At 51.2% G+C, this 20,528-nt stretch overlaps 6 protein-coding genes across 6 annotated transcripts; 2 read left to right on the top strand and 4 right to left on the bottom strand.

Moving 5' to 3' along the window:
* Positions 1-41: 41 nt before the first annotated feature.
* BJY04DRAFT_200176 (SUN domain-containing protein) lies at positions 42-2,133 on the bottom strand. Its single transcript, XM_073712883.1, has 3 exons — positions 1,622-2,133; positions 1,343-1,575; positions 42-1,295 (listed from the first exon to the last, which is right to left on the bottom strand). The coding sequence occupies exons 1-3, from the start codon at positions 1,928-1,930 to the stop codon at positions 482-484; spliced, it is 1,356 nt and encodes a 451-aa protein (XP_073566082.1). The 5' UTR covers positions 1,931-2,133; the 3' UTR covers positions 42-481.
* A 450-nt stretch (positions 2,134-2,583) lies between these two features.
* ppm1 (protein C-terminal leucine carboxyl O-methyltransferase ppm1) lies at positions 2,584-4,252 on the bottom strand. The gene is made up of 2 exons (XM_073712882.1): positions 3,981-4,252; positions 2,584-3,892 (listed from the first exon to the last, which is right to left on the bottom strand). The coding sequence occupies exons 1-2, from the start codon at positions 4,237-4,239 to the stop codon at positions 2,979-2,981; spliced, it is 1,173 nt and encodes a 390-aa protein (XP_073566081.1). The 5' UTR covers positions 4,240-4,252; the 3' UTR covers positions 2,584-2,978.
* Positions 4,253-4,377: 125 nt separating this feature from the next.
* Positions 4,378-9,929, bottom strand: BJY04DRAFT_143573 (ubiquitin-protein ligase RKR1). Its single transcript, XM_073708730.1, has 8 exons — positions 9,501-9,929; positions 9,060-9,453; positions 7,282-9,007; positions 6,388-7,232; positions 5,911-6,333; positions 5,487-5,860; positions 5,137-5,436; positions 4,378-5,090 (listed from the first exon to the last, which is right to left on the bottom strand). Exons 1-8 carry the CDS (start codon positions 9,789-9,791, stop codon positions 4,569-4,571), a joined length of 4,875 nt encoding a protein of 1,624 aa, XP_073566080.1. The 5' UTR covers positions 9,792-9,929; the 3' UTR covers positions 4,378-4,568.
* A 200-nt stretch (positions 9,930-10,129) lies between these two features.
* On the top strand, positions 10,130-12,880 carry BJY04DRAFT_143568 (TFIIH/NER complex ATP-dependent 5'-3' DNA helicase subunit RAD3). Its single transcript, XM_073708729.1, has 4 exons — positions 10,130-10,152; positions 10,216-10,672; positions 10,722-10,838; positions 10,889-12,880. The coding sequence occupies exons 1-4, from the start codon at positions 10,136-10,138 to the stop codon at positions 12,677-12,679; spliced, it is 2,382 nt and encodes a 793-aa protein (XP_073566079.1). The 5' UTR covers positions 10,130-10,135; the 3' UTR covers positions 12,680-12,880.
* Positions 12,881-13,081: 201 nt separating this feature from the next.
* On the bottom strand, positions 13,082-18,295 carry BJY04DRAFT_223201 (DNA-directed RNA polymerase I core subunit RPA190; the record flags this gene model as incomplete). Its single annotated transcript, XM_073717628.1, has 4 exons — positions 13,082-14,662; positions 14,720-17,495; positions 17,550-18,044; positions 18,111-18,295. The coding sequence occupies 4 exons, from the start codon at positions 18,293-18,295 to the stop codon at positions 13,082-13,084; spliced, it is 5,037 nt and encodes a 1,678-aa protein (XP_073566078.1).
* Positions 18,296-18,506: 211 nt separating this feature from the next.
* Positions 18,507-20,522, top strand: BJY04DRAFT_200165 (U4/U6-U5 snRNP complex subunit PRP3). The gene has a single exon (XM_073712881.1). It carries the CDS (start codon positions 18,621-18,623, stop codon positions 20,388-20,390), a length of 1,770 nt encoding a protein of 589 aa, XP_073566077.1. The 5' UTR covers positions 18,507-18,620; the 3' UTR covers positions 20,391-20,522.
* The last annotated feature ends 6 nt before the right edge of the window (positions 20,523-20,528 follow it).

Here is a 20,528-nt window from a genome sequence, read left to right as displayed (position 1 = left end):
CTTGTGAATATAGTTATGAAATTAAAGTTTATAATACTGAATAATATGGAATAGGTAGTAAATATAAGTATGCGATTTACATTTTCGCTGATATAAACAAGAATAGAGTAGAAAAGTATGCTAGGCATAGAATGACCACTCCGACTGAGCCCGGGCTCAGTAGAGAAAGCCGGTAGATATGGTATGGTATAATGTGGGCAGGGTAATCATCATCCAATCAATAACAATCACAAATCAGTATCAGTATCAATCAGTATCAATATACAAGAACGTTAATCGTAAGAGGTATCCCAAGAAGTAAATCAATATCAGGTAAATAGAGGTATCAGAAGTGAAGAAGTGAAGTGAAGTGAATCAAAGTCAAATAGGTATCAGAAAGTAAAGCTGTCCACTGCCAAGGTGGATGGTATTGGAATGTGTTGAAGGGATGATGGTATAGTCGTGGGGCGTATATAGGTATATGCCGGTATAGTGATGTTGCTTAGAAGGTAAAAGCGGCCATGGCGACAACGGCAAAGAGGGCCATCATGGCATTCTGGCTGGTTTGTTGGGCGCCGTTGGTCGGGCTGGGAGAGGCCTCTTCTGGTTCACTGGTAGAAGAGGCAAAGGCCTCGCCGTTGCCGGTTTCAACGAGCACGTGCGGCTTGTAGGTGTAGTCGGGCCAGCCGGGGCTGCTCACGGGGGTCGAGTGGGAGGATGATTCGATTTCTGAGGATGAAGAGGTTTCTGTGGACGTGGTAGTCTTGCTGGTAGTAGACTTGGTGGTAGACGATGTAGTCGTGGAGGTGGAGGTGGAGGTCTTCGTCTTAGTGCTAGTACTGGTGCTAGTGCTAGTGGAGGTGCTGGTGACCTCCTCCTCTTCTTCCTCTTCCTCTTCCTCCTCCTCCTCCTCGTCACCACCACCGCTGCCGCCCGAGCCATCAAAGATGACAATGTTGGCCGATCCGCCCTTGGGAACCGTAACGACGCAGTAGTTGGCGCCACCAGCACCATCGCCCGTGCCTTTAGATCCCTCTACCTCGTTGACATCCTGCTCAGCCGGATCGATCCTGCACGGAAGGCCATTGCATCCGCCACCAGGGCACTCAATCTCAATACCAAAATCGGGTCTCTTGGTACGGAACGGGGTGGCGGGCTCCAAGTAAATCGGGTTCCAGCCAATAGTGACGAATGTGTTTCCGGTGCTGTCGGTATTGGCGCCTGCAATGTACGGAGTCCAGTTGCCCAGCGGGTTCGACGAAGTACCCCAGATACAGGCGAGTTCGGTGCCAAATCCAGGAGGGTTGATATAGAAGCTAGTCAGGTTAGTATCGATGGATTCAAGAGCAGGAAAGAGACATACTGAGCAGATGTCCCACACCAGTAGCTGGGGTCCGGCACAGCAAGGGTAGCCGTGCTCTTGACCAAGGTGGGGATCAGCATGGCCTCGTTACCGGGCAGCACAGTCTGACAGATCGAGACAACGTCGCTGCACCGGTTGACGGCCTGAACGTTCCCAGTGCCGTCCTTGCAGTATGGCTCGTCGTCGTTGGACTTCTGGATGATGCCGTCGTCGTCGCAGTACAACCCGCCGTTCTGTCGCAGTCAGCACCGTCCACGAATATTTCGAGGGACCACTCACCATCGACTGAGGATACGCGTACTCAGTCGCATCCGGGTCCCACTGCATCGACACCTGCCCCGGAGGACAGGCGTACGGGCAGTACATGCCCGGCTCGCAAGCCTGGTCCGGGCTCATGGCCCAGCCCTTGTTCTTCGCACCGGGGACGGCAACCAGGCCAGCATCGGTAGGGAACTCGCAAGTGCCGGTTCGCTTCTCGTGGACCTCCACATCCTTCTTCCCGTGGTGGTGGTGCGAATGGCCATGTTTGTGTTGGGAGGCCTCGGCGACGGCGGCGGCGAGCAAAGCGGTAGCGTAGACGAATCTCATATTGAGCGATTGAGCCTGCAGTGCTGTCTATCTTCGTGAAAGGAGTGTCTGAGATGCGCGACCGCAACAGAAACCGATGGAAACAAGTCCACCGGGAAAAAAGAAAAGATAAGAATAGGGTGGGTAAGAAGCAGAATAGGGGGGGAAACGAAAGACTGTGGTCAGGACCCTGATTAACGAACGACTTGGGGGTGAAGAGAAGAGGAGAAAAGGAAGAGGAGGTGAGGAATAAGATACGAGGTTGAATCAAAGAACGAGCCCAAGCGCCAGCGCCAGCGCCAGGTTGAGAGCCCCTAAGCCCGCCTGCTTGACTGACTCTGTTGCAGTGAGAACCAGCCAGGGACCACAAATTGAGCCCTGGGGGTTATGCCGCTTTGGGCTTACTTCGAGGCTATAGACACTAATTACGCCCAATCAGGGACAGCCTTTAGACGGCGTCAGGGGTAGCAGCCAATCAAAACATGCAAGGGTCTCGCCGTCCCCCGCGGTTCGTGGATGCCGACTCCACTGTGCAAATTGACCCAATCTCCGACCAGCCAATCAGGGAACAACCGCCATCTCGCCGGGTGATGGCCTCGCAGCTCTTCAGTCTTGGAAGGGGAGCTGTGGCTGCAGTGATGGTCAAAACAAACTGCGGGACCCTGAAACATTTCTCGTCAGCATCTGCTTCTTATATTGCTGTGCGACTATACTGCAGTTTGCCGGCTATATCAACCGCAATTGCTATCCGGGTGACCACACGAATGAAAAATCTTGCTGATCAGCTCCCTCTGACAACCTGTCACAAAGTCTAGGCCATCCGATCGTCACATCCAATACCACGCTCCGGCATCCAAGCTCTGAAAAGGGGCCACATGGTCAGCCTTCCGCGGTGTTGGCCGTATGGCATCATGGAACGCTAGTCAGGCTCTGCCAATAGTCGCTGCTAGCCCACTGTGCGGCGGAGACGGCTAACCGGCACTTCTCCGAGTCTCCGAGCCCTCTGCTCGCGTCTCGCGAGTCACGAGTCAAGTCGCAACAACCATCGTTTGGGCGGAGAAGGAGAAACTCATTCTTCCGCCTCCTGCTGCTCTAGCTCTCTCCACCCATCGAACCGAGCTGGCTCTGTATCCCTCCATCCCCAAGCGACACAGTAATGCTGAGCCAGCAACTTCCACTCTTCCATCTCATCCAGCATCTCTAAGCCACTGACACGCTCCTTCTCTTCCTCAGCCACCCAGCGTTCCCACAGGAAATCCACGTCCGCTGCTGCCTGGCCCCCAACGGCGTCAAAGCCCTGCTCGCGGAGCCGGCGCCGCTGCGCCCCCAAGGTAGCATACTTGTGAAGCGTCTGGAGCTGGATCCCGCGAGTCGCGAGATTCGCGACCATCGTTCGCCCGAACGCATCGTCTGGCCGGATGGGCTCGTATAGAATTAGAGCGAGCGGTTCTGATTTCTCGGTCGGTGGGAATAGTGTCTGTGTGAAGAACCGCACGACACCGTCTGCTTCGCTCGGGGAGAGGTATATCAGGCAGCACTCGGATAATAGTAATGTAGGGAGTTCCCCATCCACATGCTTTCGCAGGCTTTCCGCTGCAGACGTAGCACCCTCACTCTCGCTCCCGCCCTGCGCCTGTGCAAGCGTCCGTAGATCCACCGCGTGAACATGATAAGAACTTGAATGCAACTCTTCCCCTGCATCCGAAATCGCCACATCTTCTAGTCTCCCCAGAACGCGCTGTAATAACGGCGTGCCCCTGATAGCTTTGATCTTGGCGACATTATTAACCGCGAAATCAATCTCGTGGTAGATGAGGTCTTGCGGCGCGAGGGATGAGAGGAGACGGAAGACGCGCGTGTCCGAGCCAGCGCCGAGCGAGATAATCTGTTTCTTTTTGGATTTCCAAATCGGATTTGAGTCTGGTGTTAGCCCAAGGAAGCGAGCGACGAGGTGATCAATTGTTGTTGTTCGGACGTAGGTTCCTAGTAGAGACAAAAAATCACCGTCAGTCTGAATTCCCATAACCTCCAAATCCAACGCCCAAGAAAAGTGACAATAGAGAATACAAACCTCTATTGATTATGGGCAGCCTTCGAGTTTCAGACCCCTGCGGTATTAAGCTTCTTGCAAACGGATCCTCCAGGTATCCCAAGCCGACGGCGCTCAGCCGAGAAACACTGGCGTCATTATCTGTGCCCTGCACGACGCGGTCTTTTTGGGCTGAGCCTGGCCCACCGCTAGAGCTCTCATGGCCGCCGCGTCCTCGAAATCGACTGCGAGCGCCGCCGCGGCGTAGGGTGTTGAGGTTGGGGATTTGCGAGGCGGACATGGCGATGGTGAGGGCGGGGTCATCATGAGACAGAAGCTTTGGTGGTGGGGAGCTGAGGGGAGCTCAGGCTTGCGGTGGTGCGGGGTTAGATAATGCCCACGCGACGACGCTTTTTGTCTATGATTGATTATGAGTGAAGGCAGTTTGAAATAGTCTTTTCTATATATTTGGTGGAGATATATATCGCTTTGTATGAATCTATTGTATTCATATTTCAAGAGCTATATATATTATCACCTGTGCAGGCTAAGATCGACGTCATTAAATTCCAGCAACTTTTCCCTGCCAGCACCCTCTATACAGATTCAAACACAAAACAATAAACCACATCACGCAAAGGTAAATTGATTCCGGCACAGAGGGCAAGTACTCTGGTTGCTGCTCTTGAACCACCTGAAAAGACACACGGAGTGGAACGTATGCTTGCACGTCGCGCACCGCTTGTTCGGCGTCTGCATATCCGTCGAGATGACCGAGTAACAGATAGCGCACTCGCTCTGTCCCTTCAGTGCACCTTGGACGTTCTTGCGGAATGCTAAAAGTCCGTCTTCTAGGTTCCCGTTCGCGAACATGATGACTCCCTGGATTGTGAGAAGCCAGGATTTCCATTTGCGCTCATCGACTAGTACTCTGCTTCGTCCGAGAACCAGAGCAGGGTGCAAGGGATAGGCGGCTGGAAGGGTGATGGATATTGAGACTGGGGGTGATTCTTCGTCAACGAGAATGCTGGCGATGATTTCGGCTGTTTTGGAGGAGACCTTAACAGCGAGGGCGCGCTCTTCATCGGGGTCCTGGGTGGACATCCACTGGGTCACCCTTTCGAGGGCGTCACTGATGACCAAGGGGGAAATCTATAGTCTTTAGTCATGTTTTCTCGCCAGGAAACATTGTACTTACGGATTTCTCGGTCCAGGTTTCTACAAGACCCTTGATGCGCTTCTTAGCGTCAATCCACCAAGCTTTTGTTTGGTTGGCGAGGTGCTTCAAGCACAAAAAGTAAAGGTGTACAAGCAGCCACTGAATCTCTTTCTCGTAGTCTTCTGACTGGTCGAGCTCGAAGGAGCGGATGTCCAGTTTTGATGTGTCAACGAGCTTGCCGTGGCCTCTTTGGAGGAAATCGAACATGAACTCAAGCAGTGGAGTGAGCACATCGTGCTCTTTGATGTTAGAGGCGTACTGCTCTTGCAAGGTGAAAGACTAGATTCCAATTAGCACACTTCTTAGTAAGACATTGATGTGGTACCTACAGCATTCACGAAGTGGTCGAACACAAGTTTCCAGCTTAGCAGCATTGATCGTATATCAGCCCACGTCTTATCGTCGCCATACGTCTGAGATATTGACTCCATAGTAGGAGCACCAAGAAGCAAAGATATCAGTTCAAAAGGAAGTTTGACCTCCGTCTTCGAGAGCGCAACATCCAAGGACACTTGTTCTTGTACACTTGGAATATACCTGTGAAGAAGATTGTAGGCTGTATGCTGGAGGACGAGGCTGTGCGCTGTTAGCAAAGGATAAACCTTGCTGACATCCTCAATATTCCCAATTGGCATGGTCTTGATTAAGCGGCACAGGCGGTCCACAGTGAGGTCTCGAGGTAGGTGATAGGTCGTAGAGGAATCTATATCAATATAAGCATCCCTGTCAGAAACACGAGGCTGGGTGACTAACCGAACTTCCAAAGAGTTGAGGTCAGGAGGCCGAAAAGCGTCGTCTTCTTGTCTGCCCAAGCATCCTTCACGTCATCATTGCTATCCTCGTCCTTCACGATCGACTCCAAGCAGCTAAAGAGCTTGAATGATGAGTTCAATACTGTCAAGGCGGCATCACCTCCACTGATATCTCGCCACGTCGAGCTGAGGATATCCAAGCATTCTTCCCAGTGCGGGCCATACATTTCCTTTACATGTGGAAACGCGATAGTCAAGCCCTTGAAAATCTCGGTTTTGAGACCAAAGGGGACTTTCTCCGCCTGGAGGCATTGTATCAGATGTTTTACGAAGAATATCAATCGTTGCGTGGGCATGGACGCCAATGGGTTGAGCTCTTCCTCGCCAGATACAAGCAGGTTGAGTAAAGACAGCTTGCGGAGGCCTTCGTGGTGTTAGTGCACTTATCTGAAACACGTTTACATGGTAGAGTACTAACCGTTGTTCGTCTCATCCTCGACCTTTAACCCAGTGGAATCGGCCACAAACTCGTTGCAAATTCGGACACCAGCAGGGTTCGATAGCATCGACCGGCGCAGCACCGCGACCAAACTTGCCGAGCGGATAGCATTACCTGTTCGCAGATCTTTGCTTAACTGCCCTATTGCCTCAGAGGAGTAAGCAAGATCTGATGGTTCCATGCCGTCCATGATTTTCGCAAAGGCTTCACCAATTCGGTAATCGAGAGGAGAAGTGCCATCCAGCTCCTCGATTCTAGTCTTCCAGGTGGAAGCAAGGGCAGATGCGACGGTCTCGTCCGTAGACTCTATTTGCTGGGTCGATGTAGACCATCCGCCGATAATTCTCCGCGCATCATTGACAATGTCGCGATGTTCCTCTCGTTGCTCTTGGGTCAGTGAACCCGCAATGTAATTGTACCTTTCAAGGTCGAGATCATCCTCTATCAGCTGCACCGCAATAGGTAGATTTGAAACCAAGGTTTCGAAGCCTTCTTTGCTCAGGTATTTCGTAAGATCGAATAAGAACAACATCCGAACAGTAAAATGTGTGAGTCGGAAAGCCGCTGAACACTCGCTCGCATCGCGCGCAATATTTTCGTAGCCCTGAGAAAATGACTCCGATAGTGTTCGGTCGACTAAGTGGACAACACCCGAAAGGGGGCTCGTTATAGCCGTAGACGAACGAGGTGGCAGTTCAAGGAAAGGCCTCAGCGCTTCGTCCCACATTTGCCCCGAAGGAAGAATATCTCTAGCCAGCTGCTGTATGTCTTCCAATTTGGAACTTCGTAGCAATTCTTCGCCAATATCCAGCAATGATTCGACACTGTTCAGTTAGTATTTCAACTTAAAACTGAGAAGCAATGATTACATACGATAGTGACTCCTCGTTGACATGGGCCAGATTGTTCTGCAAAATTTCCAGGCTTGCTTTGATACTTGTCTCGCCGACAGCAGACCTCTTCATAAGGTTGATCAATGCTTGTGCAAGACCAGCAATTTCTTCTGACGGTAGTTCTGTAAGATAGAGTAACTTTCCGGTCAACTTCGAGCCCTGGCTACCAGTCTGGAATCTCTTGGCTGCGGTAGGGGCAGACGACACAATTTGCGTCAGTCCATTCAACGCATTGATCATCTCGTCGTCCGTGGATAGACTGTCCAGAAGAGATAAAAATATCGAGTCTTCGAGTTCTCCTTCACAAGTAGGGTTCTGTAACGCGGAGATAACAACGGACCAATGCAGTTGGCTGCCCTTACACGCCAGTTCTAAGGCTCGCGTAACCAAAGGTCCGAGGATCTCCATATCGACTTCATTAAAATCAAGACTTGAGAGCAGCTTCTGAACGGCGCTCGCATTAGACATTACATTCTCAAGCCGGGCAACCTGCTTGACAAGCTCTTCGAAACTAGGGCCAAACCCAGGCCAAGACCGACAGAGCAAAATGATGGTAATCAATCGGTCGCCGCTTGGGGAGAAGAGAAGCTCAGGCGCATCTTTTTGGATGAATTCCAGAAGCTCCTGGGCATGTTGCCCAATTTGCGGGACCTTACGCACCACGGCTTCGATCACCGCAGCTGCCCCGTAAGGCTTGCCATTTCGAGTGCGCAAGACTTCCAGACAGTTATTAAGTAGCGCCAAGTTAAGCGTCTCGAGTGTGTGCAACGCTTTGGGTTCTAATTCTTTGTCAGCAAGGCGCGACAGTAAAGACGCCTCTAAAAAGAATAAACGCTCAGCCTGTGTGGAGACTGCATCCTGTGAAGCCGTAAAGTCCTTTGATTGTTCAGGCGAGGACAGCCTCACAGCCTCAAAGAGGCCATCTGACAACTTCGTCCACAATTCATTGAATGCAGCCTCGTAGCCAAATGAGAAAAGGGCCGTCAAATATTCTGTGCAGATAGCTCCCGCTGACTGCAATGGTAATGACCAGCGAGATCCCGCATCTTCAGGTCTTACGTACTGCGTGACCAAAGGAAATAGCTCGGTCTGTAAGAATACCAATGTGTCATCTTCTGATAGCCCCTGCGCAAGCCACATGGCAGTTTCGACGTAATTTTTCCAACCAATCGTCCGATTTTGATGGGGTTCTTCTCTGGAGCTCAGACCCTCATGGATTGCTTCCATCAGAGCTGTGGCACTTGACAGTCCGATAGTATCATCGCTCGCTGAACTTGGATCAAGCTTCGCCAACAGCTCTATCGGGACCAGCTGCAACAGCTGATATATATTTGACCAGAATGAAGCGGGGCCACTTTGAGAGCCCTTTCGGATGTACTGGAGCAGCCTTTTCGAAGCCGACGTCTTTCCAGAATAATCATCGGTCCATATCTGGGGGCGTAAAGACGTTACATGCAACAGTGCTTCTGATAAATCGGAGGCAGACCCAATCTGGGTGATAGAAAGGGACTTTCCAATCAAAGCTGCGCCGATCAACTTCCAATCTAGTTCTTCCGGTTCCCCGGAAACAGTGGTTCGGATAAGGATGTATATGGAGCGGCGGACGGAGGGGTCCTCGTGATACGAAAATGTCCATAAGGACTTGCTCCCAAGAATATTTTCAATCTTTGCAATATCATTTTGGCGCTCCTCTCTTGTCGTGTTCCCTGGTCCCATTAGCAGGGTATCTTGATCGTATGCGAGTTCTCAGAAACCCACCGAGGATCCGATTGAATAACAGAATGGCAGTTCCCACCACGCGGGCATACTTGGCCTCTGCATCGTCTGGTTTCACTGTCCTTTCATCACTCAAAGTCTGAGGAGTTTGCTGAAGAATGACATCATCCACAAAATCGAGGATCGAACTTTGAAAGACCTTCCACACACCCTGTCTCTTCTCCTCAGTAGAGAATACACGTGTGAAAGACTCTACAGCCGCCTGATGAACGGGTTTATCGTTGTCGTACACTCCAGCTAGCCATGCTCCGATGACCTTGGGCAGGAATCGGGCAACACGCTTTCCCACGAGGGACGCAATCAAGCCTTGGACTAAATGCGCAGTCTGTCTCACTCTGCGATGGAGATCAATAGACGCTCGAGGGTATATATTGATCTGCTTAAGGTTAGGTTTTATCGAGTGGCCCCGAAAGTCGAACTTACCCATGCCTCTAAGAAACCATCATCAAGGGTACCGCCATTCGCCTCTACGCCAGAGACGTAGGACCGTATATCATCTAGAGCCTTTGTCCTCGTAACTCCGTCCTTCTTCGCAAAGTTCTTGAAAGCAATCGCTAGCTGGGGCTCTGATATCCGAGAGAGATCCGGTGGCTCCGCAACATATGTAAGGGAAGAAAGCTCCCTCCCTTGATCCGACGAGAATCCTCCAAAGCCTCCAAAGTTGCCAGCAGCAGCACGGCTGCTCGACGCTTGCGATTTGAACTTTTTGCTCATAGCAATAATGTGGGGTAGCGGGGTGAAATGAAAGAACCGGTCAGGAGCGAAGATCAGGACTTGATGAACGAAAAAAAAATGAGAGAGTAAAGAGAGAGAAGCAAAATCAACCAGGCGCACGCTCTAGAATGACTCTCATCCCAACTGTGGACTCAACATATTCTCCAGCTTGACTTGGTCACAGCCTGATCGGGGACTCTTATCGGACAAACACGTGATTAGGCGTCATCACAGTCAGTCATCGATCGCCCAGAAGGGAAAAGCTCAATGCGGTCTGGCCCAAAAAGAGGCGCCTCATCCTAACGACCTTCTTGATTTCTCCAGCTTCAAGCTCGCCTCTCACAATGAAATTTATGATTGAGTAAGTGCTGCATGCTTTCGCGTAGGGATCTACAGCATCTAATAGCTTTCCTTTCTTCCATAGTGACCTCCCCATCCTTTTCCCTTACCCTCGTATATACCCCGAACAATATGCCTACATGTGCGATCTCAAGAAGACCCTCGACGCCGGGGGTCACTGCGTCCTCGAGATGCCTTCGGGGACCGGAAAGACCGTTACACTGTTATCGTTGATTGTCGCATACCAGCAGCATTACCCAGAGCACAGAAAGCTCATCTACTGCTCCCGAACGATGTCCGAGATTGAGAAAGCTTTAGCAGAGTTGAGGGAGCTCATGAAGTTTCGCACTGAGCAGCTGGGATATACAGAGGACTTCCGCGCTTTGGGTCTCACTAGTCGAAAGAACCTGTGTCTACATCCGTCCGTAAAGCGAGAGAAAAGTGGTACGGTGGTCGATGCTCGATGCCGGAGTTTGACGGCCGGGTTCGTTAAGGAAAAGAAAGAGAAGGGCGAGGATGTCGATCTATGTGTTTATCATGAGGTATGAAGAAGGCTGTGCGCTTCTGAATTATGTGGCTAACGCGAGTCAGAATCTGGATCTTCTAGAGCCGCATAACCTCGTGCCTCCGGGCGTTTTCACACTCGACGGTCTACTGAATTATGGAGAACAGCATAAGCAGTGCCCATATTTTTCTGCTCGGCGCATGGTAGGCTCTCACCGAGAATATCAAGATGTTCCCACACCTAATATCTCTAGATGCCATACTGTAACGTCATCATTTACTCCTACCATTATCTGCTAGACCCGAAGATCGCGGAGAGAGTCTCCAAGGAGTTCTCGAAAGACTGCATCGTGGTTTTTGACGAAGCTCATAACATTGACAACGTCTGCATCGAGTCACTCAGTATCGATATATCCGAAGATTCGTTGCGAAAAGCCACAAGAGGAGCAAACAACCTGGAGCGGAAAATTCAAGAAGTGAAAAGCTCAGACGCGGACAAGCTTAACAACGAATACATGAAACTAGTCGAGGGATTGCGAGAGGCAGAGCAGGCTCGAGAAGAAGACCAGTTCATCTCAAACCCTGTTCTACCCGACGACTTGCTCAAGGAAGCTGTTCCGGGTAACATTCGGCGGGCAGAGCACTTTGTTGCCTTCCTTAAAAGATTCATCGAATACCTCAAAACCCGAATGAAAGTTACACATACCATTTCAGAGACACCTCTGTCCTTCTTAAACCACGTGAAGGAGTTGACATTTATCGAACGGAAGCCCTTGAGATTCTGCGCTGAACGGTTAACATCGCTCGTTCGGACGTTAGAACTTATCAACATAGAAGACTACCAGCCACTACAAGAGGTGGCAACATTCGCAACTCTAGTGTCGACCTACGACAAAGGTTTCCTCCTCATCTTGGAACCTTTCGAGTCTGAAGCTGCAACTGTGCCAAATCCAATCTTGCATTTTACATGCTTGGACGCGGCAATCGCTATCAAGCCTGTATTCGACCGATTCAGTTCGGTCGTCATCACCTCGGGTACCCTCTCACCCCTCGAAATGTATCCCAAAATGCTAGGCTTCAACACCGTCATGCAGGAATCATACAGCATGACCCTCGCCCGCCGATCCTTCCTGCCCATGATTGTAACCCGCGGCTCAGACCAGGCCCAGGTCTCATCTGGCTTCCAAATTCGCAATGACCCCGGTGTCGTCCGAAACTACGGCAATATCGTCCTCGAATTCTCACGCATTACTCCTGACGGCGTCGTCGTCTTCTTCCCCTCCTACCTCTACATGGAATCCATCATCAGCATGTGGCAAGGCATGGGCATCCTCGACTCAATCTGGAACTATAAGCTTATCCTCGTTGAAACCCCGGATGCGCAGGAATCCTCTCTCGCCCTCGAAACCTTCCGCACAGCATGTTGTAACGGCCGCGGCGCGCTACTCTTCTGCGTCGCTCGAGGTAAAGTGTCCGAGGGTATTGATTTTGACCATCACTATGGCCGCGCTGTGCTCTGCATCGGCGTGCCATTCCAATACACCGAGTCTCGAATCCTCAAGGCCCGACTCGAGTTCCTGAGAGAGAACTACCGCATCCGCGAAAACGACTTCCTCTCTTTCGACGCTATGCGGCACGCTGCGCAGTGTTTGGGCCGTGTCCTGCGAGGAAAAGACGACTACGGAGTCATGGTTCTCGCCGACCGCCGGTTCCAGAAGAAACGGAATCAACTCCCGAAGTGGATTAGTCAGGCCATGTTGGAAAGTGAGACGAATTTGAGCACAGATATGGCAGTTGCGACAGCGAAGAACTTCTTGAGGACTATGGCGCAGCCATTCAAGGCGAAGGATCAAGAGGGAATCTCGACCTGGAGTTTGGCGGATTTGGAGAGGCATCGTGAAAAGCAAATGCAGGAAGCAAATAGAGCACAGAGGGAGGACTTCGCTAATGGGAACGGGCATGCAACCAACGGCCGTGCTCGGACTGGTGCGGGGGATGAGTTCGATGAGGGTATTGATGAAGATCTTATGATGTTGGATGCGTGATAGGCCGAGGTCACTTTTAGTTTCCAGACTCTCCCTTCGCACATCGGCATAGACTACCATCGATTGCCTCGAGGCAGTATAAGCATGCATGATACCACGGCGTTTGGTGTTATTTGGTTCGATTGGAAGCCACATTTCATTATCTAGAATCAAGATCACACAATATACAAGTTCTATTCAACTTAGTCTTCGCATCGGTAGGTATAATGAAATGCCTCTCTAGAACTAACATTATCTGAATGAACAAGACAAGGAAACTTTTGAATTTCCGCTTCAACAAAACTCCAGGGTTCATGGGACACATCACGAACAGAACTGCGTAAACAAGAATAATGCCCTGAGAAACGAACATGTACAACGGCTAGAGAATTAACAAGATACACGGCACAATCACCGACGACTTTATGCAACAGGCGCAAGAACATCAAAAGCACCGGTTCCAACAACACCAGTCCGCCCAACAACAATCCTACTACTGGGGTTGTTCAGGTTATCCCAGTCGCGCTCGAGGACCGCCTCCTTGAGGAACCCAACTGTGGTCTCGAAACTCATCTTCGCCAACGGCGACGTGATATCCTTGACGAGCTGGTTTCGGTTAAAGGCCTTGTATCCACCAGAGTGCGTCATCACGTCACCAATGAGGTTCAGGTGGCGGTTATCAACAGAGATACTGTGACCTGTGAAAACGGCGTCCATTTCACGCACGATCGAGGCGCGGGCAGCTTCAACACCGTAGTACGTGAGCATGTGGTCGATGGAGTTGGTGTACAGGGTATGTGGGTGAATGATGTCCTGGTAGTCGCGCATGGCAAGGAGATTGACGCCCTCGGTGATAACGCAGGCAGGCTCTTTCTTGGCTTGGTCGGCGTCGACGAAGGTGCAGTTGCCGAGACCCGGGATGGATTGGATGACGGCGTTTCGGGCGGCGTCCTCGACGAGCGGAAGGAGAAGGAGCTTGGGGGTGGCGATGTCATATTGTAGCTGAATGGTGCAGGTGTTGCCCTCGTGCTGGTTGAACTTAAATTGCGTGACTTCGTGATACTTGGACTTGACGTCGTCTTCGCGGAGCTTGGAGTCCTTAGTGTGGCCTTCCGAATTGAGTTCGGCGTCCGAGTCGTCGGAATCGACGGAGCGGTCGTCGGCCATGTCTTCGTCGTCGTCGTCTCGGGTGTCCAGTTGTCGCACTGCTTGCTCTTCCTCTTCCTCGGGACCTTCGTAGGAGACTTGATTTGAGCGGTTCTGGGCTCCGCTGGCGCGCTTGGCGTCGTCCTCGTCATCTTCGACGTCGTCATCGGGAGCTTCCTGTTCAGCGTCACCGCGGCTGGGCGCTTCCTGGACTACGCCGACAGAGACACCAATTTCAGGTTGTGATGTTGAGTTGCTGAGCTTCTTCTCGTCAAAGCGCTTCTTGAGCTCGGCCTTGGTGAGCTTCACAAGCCTAGGGATGAACTTGTGCTGCAGGGTCTGTTGAACGTCACGGATAGTGATCGCGTATTCTGCAGTGTATTCCTCAGCGGGGAAGAGAGAGATCTCAATGTCGTAAACTTTGGCCTTGGTGCTGCCGGAAGAAACTCTTTCTCTGACCTGCACCTTGTCGACTACCTCGGCGATACTGAGCTTGCTGATGGCCTTTGCAAATCGCTCGCCGTGTTCCTTAGGGAGCCCCTCGTTCAGTATCAGCGTCATTGTCGGTGTCATGATGTGTTTGCTAGCTGTCATCACAATTTCACGGAGTCGGGGAATACCCAGCGTCACGTTCTTCGCGGAGTGACCAGCCAAATGGAAAGTGTTCAGGGTCATTTGAGTCGACGGTTCACCGATAGATTGACCGGCCACAATTCCGACGGCCTCGCCAGGATCGACAACCGAGTTCATATACTTCATGTTCATCAAGGTTTCGAAATTCTTCTTTGACAGGCGAGCATTTTCGGCCTTCTTGTTCTTCTTGTCTTTGAGCAGACCTTTCGTATTGGCGTCCTCGTACTGCAGAAAAATGTTAGCTTCTTATGCGGTAGAGAAGTATTGGAGTGAACTACAAACCTTCTTGAGTGCCTGGGAGAATGCCTCCGAAGTACTACCCAAGTTACCCCCAGGATGGTAATGAGCCAGAACAGGATCCATAGCATCGACCTTTCCAGTCCTGCGCACCTTCTTCATAGCGTCTTTGTGCCATTCTGTGATCGTTTCGTTTTCTAATTTCCCGAAATCCTCCTGCAAACGAACCTGCTCCTTAAGGGAGGTATAATTGGCGGCTAAGAAGTCAAAGTTTTTCAGGTGGACCTGTTTCGTTATATCAAGACCGTCCTCTCCGTACAGGAACTGGACAATCGAGCCGTCAGATGTTTCTCGCACTGAAGAGTCGTACTCCGCGCGCAAGCCCTCCATGCCCTTGATCAAACAGCGTTGCAGGTAACCGGATCTGGATGTTTTAACGGCAGTATCGATAAGACCCTCACGACCAGCCATGGCGTGGAAGTAATATTCTTGAGGCTTGATACCAGTCAAGAAGCGACCGTACACATATCCACCAGCCATGGGATTTGTGTCGAAAGCCCTGAAACAGGGGAGGGTTTTACCACTGATCATGACCGGTACACGTCGACCCTCCAAAACCTGCTGACCCAGGTTACAAGAAATGAGGTTCGCATTGACAGAGGAACCTTTGGCTCCAGTGATGGTCATAGACTGCATTTGATTCCAAGGGAAAGGCTTCGCCAAGCCCGCTGGTAGACAGGCCTTGGTGATCTCACTCGACAGCTGCGCTGATCGAGAGTTTGAGACGCTATCAAGACCACTTTGCTTATCATCGTCGCGTAAGACTTCCTCCAGTCGTCGTTGCAGTTCGGCATCCTCATCAGGTACGTTGGTCTGGTCAAGGGTCACGTATTTGAGGGCAACCTCGCGGCCAATTTGCGGACCTTGGCTGAGCTTTTCTTTGCGGATGCGGTTTCCTTCCTCAGTGAGACGGAGATCGTCAATACCGCAAGTGAAGGCACGCATGTTCAAGAACCTAGTCAACAGTCTTCCAAGAATACTGATCAACTTTCCTGCGACAGTGTGGCCGTAAATCTCATGGATAGAATCAACCAAGCCACCTGCAGTAGGACCAATCTGCTTCTTGTCTAGGATACCACAAAGCAGCTCTCCATCCTTGAAGAGAACCTGGTCTTCTTCACTACCCTGTCCCCAGCGATCTCCTGGTGTCGAGGACTTGCTCTGCAAGTTGAGTCCACCTCTTTGCTTCGGCTTGATGTTCTTGAGAATTGTCGTAATCACCTGCTTGCCGGTCCAGAGCAGCTTCGGACGAATAAACGCAGGTTCAACAAATTCAATCTTTTCGGACACGATGTGGCCGCTCTCGGGTCTCAAACAGCTGTACAGCAACTCGTGGTAGTCTTCGCGGTCAAAGAATGTGTCTCGACACGTGAACCATGTGGCCATGGAGATGTGATCTTGAATCAAACCTCTCAGAGGTTTACCCGAAGTTGCAACAAGGTACTGATGGTCGGCATCTGCAAGCATCATAGCTTCTGCTCGGGCAAGCTCATTCTGGGGGAAATGCATGTTCATCTCGTCACCATCGAAATCCGCATTGTAAGTGTTACAGTTGGCGTAGTGCATGCGAATGGTCTTCTCGTTAGGGAGCACACGTGCCTTGTGACCCATGATAGAAGGCTTATGCAGCGTCGGCTGTCGGTTCATCAGGACAATATCACCAGTGGTAAGATGGCGGTAGACCTTCTTGTTGCGTGAACCCTTTATCCTCATATTTGATGGGGCAAGAAGCTGGTTAGCCAATGCGATTCGCTCGTCCAGATTCTTGAACTTCAGGTTTGTGACTTGTCCCAGCTCGTTTTCAATGGCCATAGCACCGGGGTACTTGTCGGGTCCGTTGATGACCGCTGTCTTAAGCTCAAAGAAATTGTGGTTGGTAACGGGCTCAGGGTAGGTTAGCTTCATTGCGAACACCATAGGAACACCAATCTCATTCGTTTCGATGTTCGGGTCGGGAGATATAACACTTCGAGCGGCAAAGTTGACACGCTTTCCCATCATGTTCTTTCTGAACAACCCCTCCTTCTTTTCAAGAATCTGCTTGATACCATTCGCAGCTTTCTGCGCGGCCGCTCCTGTAAGGCCGTTTCGGTCACGGTCGATGAGACCATTAACGGTATCCTGCAGCTGAACGATAGCATGCAGGAGGTCGCGGTAGTCACGAACACGGTTAGCGGACTGGCTGCCGGAGCTCTGCCGTTCCTTGCTGATCTGGTTGATTATATCGCAATTCTTCAAGATTTGTAACAGAGGGGTATTTTGTTGTGCTTCCATGATTCCCTTTCCACTCTGTTGCGGAGAAGATGGTCGATATTTGTTTGGCGGTACCATAATACTTTTCAGGAAGAACATGTCCGCAGTGACACGAGATTCCTTCTTGGGTGTAGGCCGAGAGTTGTAGACGAGGTTAAGAATCTCCTCCTCTTTCTCAAAAAGAAGGGTCATTGCTGCATGAACCTCGGACGACGGCATATATTGCTGAGTTTCACCCTGCTTTTTGCTTTCCGCCTGGGCCACAACCGCATTTCCGCGTGCAACTTCTTCCTCCGCACCATGGGTTTCCGAGGTCACACTTGCGGTGTCAGAAAAGCCATTGGCGAGTGACTTTTTCTCTTTGACACTGTACTGCTTCGCTTGCTGGAGGAGGATAAGGGAGTTTGGAATCTGCAGACCTGCTTGGATCATCGCGAGCCTGGCCTTTTCCGTGAACGGTCGACGGAAAATCTTGGAAGCTCGGTCTTTACGATAACCTGGTGACATTCTGATCATGGGTCAGCTAGTCAGTAGACAAGCAGGAAAGTCACGTATAACATACCCACTGCAGCTGGCACACTTTTTGGCGGCCACCACATCCTTGAAAAAGTCCTTGATCAAGTCCCGTCGCTTCTCTATCGCCAAAGGGTTCTTGTGGCCAGCAAGTATGCTTTTTAGCGCGCCAGATGCCTGTGCTTCCCGTATGCTCTTCCTGACATATGCATTCCTGCGGGTAATCAAATCGTCCTCGTCTTCGTCCTCATCATCGTCATCAGATTTATCTGCACCCTTGCCCTTTTTCGACCCTCCAATATTCATCCCCATTGCGTCGATGACCGCAACCGCATCAACCAGGCCGTATTGCAGCAGGCGTAGCTTGCAAGTGTAAAGGTTGATCTGTGTTCGGGGCATTTGAAAGCGATGGCAGAAAACGCATTGCGCTCGCAGTAATCGGTACAACTGATCGAGATGTGTGACATTATATACATGTACTGGAAGTTCGATATGTCCGGGGTGGCCAGTGCAAGACCAGGAGTTCTGGCGACATGTTGTGCAGCTATAGTATGTTAGCTACAAATCTGGAGAGCAGAACTCGCGAGAGAATGAGCGTATGGCCACATACACATGGTCACCCCATGCACCCATTGCAGGGTCGTATAAACCACCCGGAACAGGGTTGTTGAAGGAATCCAAAGTCGGGGTATTATGAATTCGCTTTACAGAAATCGCCTTGACATCTGCGTCGGAGTACATATCAAAGTTAATTCCCCCAATGGCGGAGGCCACGGGCCGTGCAAAGGTGGCCATTGTCCCAGTCGCAGCTCCTTGAGCAACCGAAAGCGCCGGGAGTGCGAAATGTTTTTGAGACAGCCGGTTGCTGGCGGAGGAGCGAAAGCGGGTTGCGACGATCTTGAAGCTGCGAAGAAAAAAATGTCCCAGCTTTTTTCTGCCTTTCCGCACCGCCTTCTATTTCACCTTTGCTCCGGGTTTGATGATCAGCTCTCCTGTCTTCGTCTCCAGCTTATACGGTTCCCACGACTCATCGGTTCATTTTCTCGCCATCTCGGCTCATCGGCTTTATCCTGCTATACCTACCTCTTCATTCGGCGGGTGAGTCAAAAACCCTCACATCATGGCCGACGTGTCAGGCAACATGCTGAAGCGGTCTCATCCTGAGGATGAAGACAACAATACACAAAAAAGACCTCGCTCGAATAATGGGTCTCCTCATCCCGGGCAAGGCGCCCCGGCAGGGGGTAATATTGATATCGCGAAGGTGGTGGCAGAGGCACGAGCGAAAGCTCAGGCCGTTCGCGACAGACTGATGGCAGAGAAACGAGTGTCCGCATCCCCCTCACCAGCACCTGCGGCATCGAGCCCCAGTCCTGCACCGCCTGCTGCTGGATCCGCCATGTCGAGGTTGGAACAGATGAAGGCCAGAATTGCAGCAGCGACCGGACGAGTACAGGCAACCGCCCAGCAGCGCGAAAGCGCACCGACGCCCCCTCCACCTCCACCACCTTTTGAAGATGAAGAAGGGCCGGTTCGCGGTCGCGGTGGTCTTGATATCGGCCTGCATCCCGCTCTTCTGGCTGATAACCTTGAGTATCGGGGCGCCAAAGGACGGCCATCGTCGCAAACGAAAAATCGCAAGGGTTCTCCGGCGGTCGGTGGAAACAAGGCTCGAGCTGGTCTTGACCTTTCCGGGCCATCTATCGAGGAAATCAAGAGCAATCCATATTATGATCCCAGTCTCGGGCCTAAGGCGACAATTTCGAAGCCTCGGCAATCGCGCCAGCTCCTGTTCAATCAGAAGGGCAAATATATCCAGCAAGCTGCAGCTCTTCGTCGGCAGGCGCAGTTGGAGGAGATGAAGAAGCGTATTGCCGCACGTGCAAGGCAAGCCGGTATTGATGAAGACTTGGACGTGGAAAAGGCTTTCGTGGTGCCAGCTCCGCCGGCGGTTGAATGGTGGGACGAGAATTTAGTTAACGGCCCAGACTACTCGGCAATTGAGGATGAGAACAACCTGAAGATTGATACTGTCGATTCTATAATTACGCCCTATGTCCAACACCCTGTCCTGCTCGAACCCCCGCAGGAGAAGCTCAAGCCAGAACAGAAGCCCATGTACCTCACGCAAAAGGAGCAAGCCAAAATCCGCCGGCAAAGACGTATGGCCGATCTGAAAGAGCAGCAAGCCAAGATCCGTCTCGGTCTCGAGCCAGCCCCTGCACCAAAGGTCAAAAAATCGAACCTCATGCGCGTCCTCGGCGAACAGGCAGTCAAAGACCCGACCGCCGTCGAGGCCCGTGTGAACCGGGAAATCGCAGAACGCAAAGAGCAACACGAAACCATGAACGAAGAACGCAAACTCACAAAAGAACAACGCCACGAGAAACTCGCCCGGCAGCAAGAACAAGACGCCGAAAAGGGTCTCTTCATGAACGTCTACCGGATCGACAGTCTCGCAAACGGTCGTAATAGATTTAAAATCAGCAAAAACGCGGAACAAAATGCTCTCACCGGAGTCTGCGTCATGCATCCCAAATTTAATGTCGTTATCGTTGAAGGTGGTGCCCACTCAATCAACAATTACAAAAAACTTATGGTCAATCGAATCGACTGGACTGAAAACGCCGGTCCGGGTGCCGTGAGAGAAGGAAACCGCGAAGCACAGGCAGCATGGCTTGCCGCCGAAGACGAAAAGGGTGAACTCAAGGATCTCAGCTCGAACACATGCACTCTCCTCTGGGAAGGTCAAGTCAAGGGCCGAGCGTTCCGGAAATGGTTAGGTGCAAGGGTGTGTGAGAGCGATTCCCAAGCGAAGGATGTGCTTGCGCGCGCGAAGCTGGAGAACTTCTGGGTGTTGGCGAAGAGTGCGAAGCCGAGCGAGTTTTGATGTCATTTTGAGCCAACATAGTATACAAGCCCTTTCCGTATTATCAGCCATATTGATGTATTACTAGAACAGTAAATGGTATACGAGACTCCAATTCTATCGAAGCAAACCATGATATTGTAAATGGTATCCTAACAT

Source organism: Aspergillus karnatakaensis, assembly GCF_047715665.1.
Source record: "Aspergillus karnatakaensis strain CBS 102800 unplaced genomic scaffold BJY04scaffold_69, whole genome shotgun sequence".
Lineage (NCBI taxonomy): Eukaryota > Fungi > Ascomycota > Eurotiomycetes > Eurotiales > Aspergillaceae > Aspergillus > Aspergillus karnatakaensis.
The sequence above is the reverse complement of the archived record's forward strand: the minus strand, read 5'-3'. Positions and strand labels throughout refer to the sequence as shown.

Coding starts and splice junctions, on each gene's coding strand:
- BJY04DRAFT_143573 (XM_073708730.1), bottom strand. CDS start 9,791: ATGAGCAAAAAGTTCAAATCGCAAGCGTCGAGCAGCCGTGCTGCTGCT. Junction 9,008..9,059: donor GTTATTCAATCGGATCCTCG/GTGGGTTTCTGA, acceptor TAATGGGACCAG/GGAACACGACAAGAGAGGAG. Junction 5,091..5,136: donor AAACCTGGACCGAGAAATCC/GTAAGTACAATG, acceptor TAAAGACTATAG/ATTTCCCCCTTGGTCATCAG.
- ppm1 (XM_073712882.1), bottom strand. CDS start 4,239: ATGTCCGCCTCGCAAATCCCCAACCTCAACACCCTACGCCGCGGCGGC. Junction 3,893..3,980: donor GCTGCCCATAATCAATAGAG/GTTTGTATTCTC, acceptor TGTCTCTACTAG/GAACCTACGTCCGAACAACA.
- BJY04DRAFT_200165 (XM_073712881.1), top strand. CDS start 18,621: ATGGCCGACGTGTCAGGCAACATGCTGAAGCGGTCTCATCCTGAGGAT.
- BJY04DRAFT_200176 (XM_073712883.1), bottom strand. CDS start 1,930: ATGAGATTCGTCTACGCTACCGCTTTGCTCGCCGCCGCCGTCGCCGAG. Junction 1,576..1,621: donor ACGCGTATCCTCAGTCGATG/GTGAGTGGTCCC, acceptor TGACTGCGACAG/AACGGCGGGTTGTACTGCGA. Junction 1,296..1,342: donor TGGTGTGGGACATCTGCTCA/GTATGTCTCTTT, acceptor TAACCTGACTAG/CTTCTATATCAACCCTCCTG.
- BJY04DRAFT_143568 (XM_073708729.1), top strand. Junction 10,673..10,721: donor ATCTATGTGTTTATCATGAG/GTATGAAGAAGG, acceptor AACGCGAGTCAG/AATCTGGATCTTCTAGAGCC. Junction 10,839..10,888: donor ATTTTTCTGCTCGGCGCATG/GTAGGCTCTCAC, acceptor TAATATCTCTAG/ATGCCATACTGTAACGTCAT.